Genomic DNA, 8,796 nt, shown 5'->3' on the forward strand with positions numbered 1-8,796 from the left:
AGCTATGTCATGGTGCAGTGTCTCGTCTGAGCTATGTCATGGTGCGGTGTTTGTCTGAGCTATGTCATGGTGCAGTGTCTGTCTGAGCTATGTCTGTCTGAACTATGTCATGGTGCGGTGTCTGTCTGAGCCAAGTCATGGTGCAGTGTCTGTCTGAGCTATGTCATGGTGCAGTGTCTGTCTGAGCTATGTCATGGTGCAGTGTCTGTCTGAGCTATGTCATGGTGCAGTGTCTGTCTGAGCTATGTCATTGTGCGGTGTCTGTCTGAGCTATGTCATGGTGCAGTGTCTGTCTGAGCTATGTCATGGTGCAGTGTCTGTCTGAGCTATGTCATGGTGCAGTGTCTGTCTGAGCTATGTCATGGTGCGGTGTCTGTTATCCATCATACAGTGGTCAACTTTTCCCTTAAAACAGTTCTTTTCTGAAATACTAAGTGGCCTAGAGAGTTGATACTGAGTCTACAGCATACTGAGATTAAGCTCTTTAAGAGATTAAGTTTGTTAAATGACCTTCATTCAATGTTCTTGTCCATAGCTACATTTTGTAGGAAGCTTATAGATCTTGCTAAAATAACAATGCAATAGTATGCAGTAGTGTTTTATACTCTGCAGTGCTTTTGTGAACTACTTATAATATTACCATATTAGCCATAATTAGCCCCCCCCCCCCATCCCATGGATTTAACGATGTTTTACAACATATGATGCCTCTTACATCAGCATTGTATTCCATATTACATGAACTTGTGAGTCTTTTATACATGTGAATCATGACATGATAATGCTTCTCAAAGGAAAAAAGGCATATTGTTTACTGTAACAGATTCATGTACACGAATACAGAAGATTTAAAATATACAAAAACTCTTAAAGATAGTCAGCCATGCTTGAACAATAATCTGTCACAATGAATAATGATATGCCCCCTTTCCTTTGAGATTCTTTTTACGTCGTGGTGGGGGATATAATAACAGCGAGATACAGATTATCAGGAAAGGGGTCATGAAGGGAGTTAGATAGAGGTTACACAACGAGTGACTGTTGGATATGGAATTTATTCCACACGAGTGAGTTATTTTTTAAAAGTTACAAAAGCTCGTGTCTTTAAGCGAGTGCCTTTTGTAACTTTTAAAAAATAACTTACGAGTGTGGAATAAATTCCATATCCAACAACCACGAGTCGTGTGACCTGTTTCTACCACAATTATATCTGCTTTTAGCCGATAAAAAAACAGCAGTATTGGCATCAAGCGGCGATCACAGCATAGCATGACGTCACTCGATTATTGATGACGTTGACAAATGATGACACGACACTCATTAAGACGTAGTTCGGTCAAAGTTCACCGTGTCAACCAATCAGAATGCGTACAGAGTTTATACCACGTGTGGTATAAACAAATTGTTAATCAACAGCTGCATCGTTTATTTGATACCCTGAGAGTTGAATAACACTGACTATTGTGGTAGAAAGGAGCATATACACCGCCTCTCAAATTTTAAAATTATTACAAATGAAAATCAAACACATACATTTATTCATATAATTCAACATTTTAATAACTACAATATTCAAACAATAAACCTAAATCAAAAATATTTTCTTTGGCATATAGAATGGTACTTTTGGTCCACATAAACAATCAAAATAAAGTAAACATAAATATTGTACAAATCACAAGCAAAACAAATATTGTAAACAAAATTGTTGCTTGAGACAAAACAAAAACATAATGTAAATAGTTTCTTTTACAAAATTAATGAAATTGTGAAAAGTATAAATACATTGTTTTTAATGAATTCTGTTACAGATTTTTGATTTTCAGACTCATGCTTTTTTGTAGGACTCAACAAACTCAGAGAACCATGAATTTAAGTCTACATGTACTAAATAATATGAATCATCAAAAGTTTATATTCTTGACTAAAAAATGTCCTTTAATTTGCAAAATGAACTTTTCAGTGACATTTTGATTATCAATTTTTTTAATTGCTTTAATTATAACCTTTTAATGTTTAAACATAGATATTAATAAAACTCAATTCATGCAAGTATAGATCATGCATTATTGTCATGAATAGTTTTAACATTTGATTTGCAAAGGATTTCAGAATACCTGCATGTACAAGGAAAAAAAATAATGTTGATATATTACAAAACAGTATCTGTTGGCACAGATAAAGAATAGATCAAGCACTGACAGGTATAAAAATACATAACAAAAATCAACAAAATCCAGGAAATCTAGTGATATTTAGTTTACAGTGACAATTCAGGAATATCATATTTGACTACTTATAAGTGACATGACCCAAGTCTTTGATAAAACGCCCCATAACAATAGGAAATGCATACACAAAATGTATGGTAGTCAAACCTGCTTAAGTGAACAATCTCTGTATCAAGACCACCTGCCTAGTAAAACCACTTTGTCATGGTCCCAAATGGGCAATTTCAACACAATTTGACTATCTTATTTTCAAAGTAATTTTTGAGGTAATTAATAGTCAAACCTGCCTTAGAGACCACCTCTGTATAAAGACCATCTGCATAATAGGACCACTTTTTGGTCCAAAATCAACAGTTACAACACAATCTAACTTGTATATAATATAAAGTTCACTTGGCTGAAAAGACCCTTTCTTCTTGGTCCCAATATAGCTAGCATAGATGGTCTATATACATTGTCTATGTACCTGTGACCAGTACCTGGCAACTTACCCACGTGGGATTCGAACTCGCGACCCAGAGGTGGAGGGTAGTGGTAATATGTCAAGACATTTTAACCACTCAGTCAGTGTGGTTTCTATACTCGACTGTGCAGTAAAATCTTGATAACTCTCAAGTCTGTTGTACCATGCATTACTTTAAATAAAACCAAGTACATGTATCCAAGTCAAGTGTAATTGAATTAATGATTACTATGTATCTATGCTCTTCCATGGGCCGCTGCTTTCAAATTAATCAGTCGGGTGTAGGAATATTTGTGGGACAAAGATTCCAATGTTGTACAAACCACTGTTGTTACATTTTTATATTTGTGTTTCACCGGCAACCACTATAAAATCTACACAACTAACTTTTCATTAAAAGTTTCATCAGGAACAACAGAACACAAATTAAACTTTGTATTTGAGTTATCCAAGTTCAAGTTAACAAGGTTTAAACTGTACTGGCCTTTTTAATTTAGTCTGTATGTAGTTGTACGGATTTCTGGGGAAAAAAAAGGAAAAAAAAGGGGGGGGGGGGGGCTATGGTTTAATCACTTATTATGTCAAATAAAAAATAAAATCTAAAGAACAAACAAAGAAAACATTAAAAAACAACAACAATATCTGTACTTATATTATTGACATATTCCCTGACATGGAAAGATTGATCAATTATATAATAGTTAGTTTGTCAAAATGATTAATGGGACTAGTCTGGACAAATCCCGGAGATTCACTGGACAAGTCCTGGAGATACATATGTACACCTGGACGACAGTTCTGAAAACCCATCTGGACGACAAGTCCAAGAGACGCACCTGGACGAGTCCTGCAAACTCACCTGGATGAGTCCTGCAATCTCATCTGGACAAATCCTAGACTTGTGTTTCTGATATCTCTTTGGGACTTGCATTACTAAAACTTTGAGAACCCATTGTATATCTTGTACATCAAAATTTTGAATTAAGTATTCTGGATGTAAAACTTTCTGCAGACTTATATATAGATTTCCTCACAGACAATAGATTATTGTCAACCAACTTTCTTTCCCATGCAATTTACTTTGTGAATTTCATGGTCCAAGTAAAAGATTCTCTGCGAATTAACACTGACATCATCTATATTACATTATATTAAATATTTACAAGATAACAATTTTTTAAACAAAGTGTTTTTGGCATTTAAATATATATGCTATGCTATAAGTTATTTTCAGAGTGAGTGGTAGACACAAAAATATGCTTAAATAGTAGTAGTTGACAGGACATCAAACATATTATGGAATATCCTCCCTTGCAAGTAGGTATCCTTTATGATGTCATTATTTTGTGGGTGCAATTCATCCACATCGTTTCCTCCAAAAAGTATGATGTCACGCTTGCAAACATATGACATCATAATCAATACCTACTCACAAGTGCAGATAACTCTGTAATATGCAAACATAGAATAGACATGTATAGTAATATATTATATAACAACTACTTGGCTGAATAAGTTGCCAAGATCAGTATTCGAGATCTCGCTTGTCAACCATGGACAAAATTCCAACAGAGGTTTCAGAGACTTTTAGAGATTCACAAGAAATTTATCCCTCCCAACATAATTTTAGGATATTACAATGTACTAAATTCTATCTCAATACCGACAAAATAATAAGACCTAACTTGGAGACAGTAGAGGAGCACTCGGTGGACATGGAAATGAAAAGTCAAATGAACTAGGAGTCACCATGCATTTCGGTTGGTGGGAAAATTCTCGGTCAGGACACTGAGCAAAGTTAAAGCCTGGGACTGACCCAGAACCAATCACATCTTCGTGGCACATGGAATCTGAGCTACCAATGGAGGAGGCCGACGAAGCGGAAGTTGCTCCGGATGAAGATGGAGTGACAGAAGATGAATCACTAGACAAACAGATCACACCTAATTCACTCTCGTAAGTCTTTAACTGTCGCATAAAGTTAAGATTTGGAGATATCACACTGCGGCGAGACTGCACATGTTCGAAAGCTACTTCGAGTCCGATTTTGGCGGTGAACATGAGGTAGGCAAGACAGATGGTTGCAGAACGACTTACTCCTGCATGACAGTGTACTAATACTTTTCCTGGTTGTTCCTTAACTGTGTCTGTAAGATAAAGATAAATGGTTGTTTTTTTTAATTTTTTTTTTATTATAATTCAAATGACTACAATCTGTCATATAAAGCTTAATTATCACGGTGATGGTAAAACAGAATTTCCACAAACACTAGTGTCTACTATTATACTTACATGTCATGGATTAATACTTTTAAGAACGCTCCCAAAATTATTTATACGGAGTATTCTTCCATGACATTCCCACAATGATAAACAGGTATATGATTCTACCTACCTATAAAAGTAATGCTTTTTGTAAACCATGCTGCAACATCTGCTGTGTCATTGTCATCAATTGGAATGTTCATATAGGTAAATTTCTCTTCAAAGTGGTTCCCACATGAGGTAGAGACATTTATGAGGGAAGTAATTCCCAGTCGTTCCAACAGTTCAAGTTGTGATGCATGCTGGGAATTTCCAAGATATAGATATGGCAGAATCTCTACTGGTTCCCCCTAGCAACAAAGGAAAAAATCGACAGAATTAGCTGTAGTTAAAAAATGATAAAAGAGTCAAATTGTTTTGAAAAATGACTGTACCATTGTGCTAGTTTTCTTTTGGAAAGGTTAAATGTCATACTAGTATAAAGCTAGGGACTTCACTTGTATCGTCACAGACCCATATGGTTGATTCAAATAGTACTATGCTACAAAGATCTAGTTAAAATAAATGTAGTGTAGCGGCATCAACGGTAGGTCTACGACAATGGGGAATTGTGGATATACTAAGCAGCTGATTTCTTAATTATGGGTCCATTTGTGGATAGGGTATATGTAAAATCCAATTTGTTGATATGGGCTTCATTGTTTACATAAGATTTGCATTATACTATAATTATTTAAAAGTTTTTTTATTGACTGGGCAGTGGAGCTTATGACTGGGCAGTGGAGCTCATGACTGGGCAGTGGAGCTCATGACTGGGCAGTGGAGCTTATGACTGGGCAGTGGAGCTTATGACTGGGCAGTGGAGCTTATGACTGGGCAGTGGAGCTTATGACTGGGCAGTGGAGCTTATATTATTTGTTGACAAAGTTAATTTAAATGAATTAAATTTCAAAATGACTTGGGTTGAGTACAATTAGATAATAACATCATATTTTTGTTTTGAGTAGTGACTAGGTGAAATTGAAGCCATAAACACCGGGAGAAGGAACTATAATTGTACTTGGACCACTTCACATTTCTATCTCAAAACTGTTATACGTATACTGTTGAAACACGGTACACTTATTTGTTAATTGAGCATCTATTTGTGGACATTGACTATTAATTTCACATTACTTATTGCCACTCTGAAGCCACTCTTTAAATACCTGTACAAAATCCATCTTTGATGAAGGTACCACTGGGTAGAGGCAAGGTGCCTGTCCATATATGGAGCCCTGGATTTCACACAGGTAAGGATAGCTGGTCCTAAACTCCTCAAACCCACCTGTAACAGCCAAAAATAATGCATTAAGTTATAACAAACAATTCTCAATACAAGCTTTTCAAGTGTTAACCTGTAAACAACAACTTATGTAGGATTTTCCAAGACGAGTCCCATTACAAAGAAATATAGAGATCGAGTTGCCAAAATTTTGTTGAGTCCAACAGGAAAATCATATATGTGACATATACTTGCATATCATTTAGAGTTATTTGCCCTTGCAAGTGTTAGTTTTAGAGCCCAACATCCTATTTTTTATAGAGAAAATGACACAAGTTTTGCTTACAAAATAATGACCTCACAATTGATACCTATCTACAAGGGAAATAACTCTTTAAGTGCAAAGACGGAATACAACAAGGTTTTAAGTGGCACCTGTCCTATGCTATGACCTATAGAATTTATCATCAATATTTCATTAAGTTGAATTTAGCTGCTATCATATATGATAATTTTCAGACCCTTGATGACTTTAACAGAAAAATAAACAAAGTTGGAAACTCCCTTGTTCATACCAAAGGGACCTACAAGATACAGATCTGTAGGCATTTTTTCTTTAATTATTATTTTAAGTATAGGCCAACCATGCATTTGTAGCTATTTTAGTTTAACATGTTATTTTTATGTAAAATATATAAAGTTTAAACATTGACAAATATTGATAAATGACACAGTTGCCAATATCTCTCATATATTTCTGGTTATACATGTACTATATATATACGGCATTCATACTGTAACAAAATAAAGTAGAACAAAAAGTGAAATGTTCTCTCAAATAACTATAGACCTGAGATCAGAATTCAACTTTTCAATGAATCCTGATTAAGATCTATATGATCTGGGCCCGGTTGTTCAAAGGATAATTATCTTAATCACATGATTAGTGAAAATTAAATTTCTCATTTGCTGCAAAATTTGTATTTATATCTTCACAAAAATCAGCAAGCAGGTAAAGAATAAAGTTCTTGAAATCTTTGAAAATTTTGTAAAATTCATATCACCAGAAATTATTTACTCTTGATTTGAAAATTGCCAATTTATAACAGTGATTATAATCACGTTTTGAACAACTGAGCCCTTGTATAGATATACCACTATCTTAGCACTGTGTCAAACCCCTGTGCCATAATTACTCCCAATACACATCATAACCGATCCTAAGCGTGGGCTAATATTGAGGATGGTTTTGTGGTTTTTAGAGTCTTGAGGTAATATTCTCTATACATATTTAAATAATGATGTAATCAGTATAATTGATATAAATTTGAATTAATTTGGAAATGGCGAAATAATATTTTTACATTGTACATTATTTCACACAATATACAACATAATACTAAATAGATACAATGTACACACACGTACACTATGTATTACATAATTTACGATGTTGTGAAAAAAATATGTATTACTTTTTAACTATCATGTATTAGCAAATCATTGTTCAATCAGTTTATGAGTTATAACTTTTATAGGCCTATACGTAACTCCCCTCCTAATATTATAATCCATCAGTTATAATATATCAGTGTATACTGTAGTTTTATTTCCGGCACAAACTGGGTTATAAAAATGGCTGAATGGGGGTCACAAAATATTCGTTGAAACTATTCATGACGAATAACTTCCCCGCCGCGTGTAAATAGACCAAGTATTCTTAGATGTTTCAGAAATATATGTATACCTCGTATATAGACTGCCGGACAATTTTCCACTTGTTGTCGAAGGCTTTTGAGGACGGAATATAAATTCGAGTCTTTGGAAGACAGAGTCAAGTCTGAAGTGTCGCTATCGTATACTAGGATTGTATTAAATTGTCCAGATTTTAACATCTCTCTTTTTTCTGAACATGGAACAATGTTCTCCAATGCCACAAACCCCCCTGATCTCCTTTTCAGAATAGGGGGACAGTGTACGTTTAGTGAGCTTCGAATATGTCCTTCGTTGAACGCCATGAACGGACGACAGTCTAGCACGAGAACACACTCCTGACAACTTGCTTGGTCCTGAAGCCATTCCGAGACGGTGGAGCACGTTACACCACTGGCCAGGTTCACTTCCATCTTGAAAATACCCCTGTAAATGGTGTGTCGTGACTATTTCCCTCGAGTATGTAATTCGCATGCATTTATCCTGTCTAATCAATGAAATACTTCCGGACTGTCACGTGATCACGCTCATTCACAAAAAGCCTCATCACCACTTTTACTCCGTCCGATAAAAATATAGTTCATCAAATGATGATATCTCAGTCCAAAATTAAACTTCAAACGTATGAAACGGAATAAGCGTAATATCCGAAACATTTATATAACATTACAGGGTGATGAAATGAGTAAAAACATAATAACTTTTTCATATATCACTACGCTTCTGTTTATCGGTGACGTCAGAAGGTTGGGATGGTTTTAGCAATAAATAGATCCATTCATAATTTGCTTGGTAGCCACGCCCCCAATATACACATAGTAACCATACATGGGTATTACGTTCGTTGCTTCGATGCACTC

The 8,796-nt window shown here is 35.2% G+C and overlaps 1 protein-coding gene across 1 annotated transcript; it reads right to left on the bottom strand.

Moving 5' to 3' along the window:
• Positions 1-1,534: 1,534 nt before the first annotated feature.
• Positions 1,535-8,546, bottom strand: LOC138335115 (dual specificity protein phosphatase 1-like). The gene is given in 5 exon segments (XM_069284042.1): positions 1,535-4,841; positions 5,090-5,309; positions 6,168-6,286; positions 7,971-8,364; positions 8,366-8,546. Coding segments are annotated over 5 exon segments (1,245 nt in total). The 5' UTR covers positions 8,411-8,546; the 3' UTR covers positions 1,535-4,374.
• Positions 8,547-8,796: the final 250 nt, after the last annotated feature.

Source organism: Argopecten irradians, chromosome 11 (genome assembly GCF_041381155.1).
Source record: "Argopecten irradians isolate NY chromosome 11, Ai_NY, whole genome shotgun sequence".
Taxonomy (NCBI): domain Eukaryota; kingdom Metazoa; phylum Mollusca; class Bivalvia; order Pectinida; family Pectinidae; genus Argopecten; species Argopecten irradians.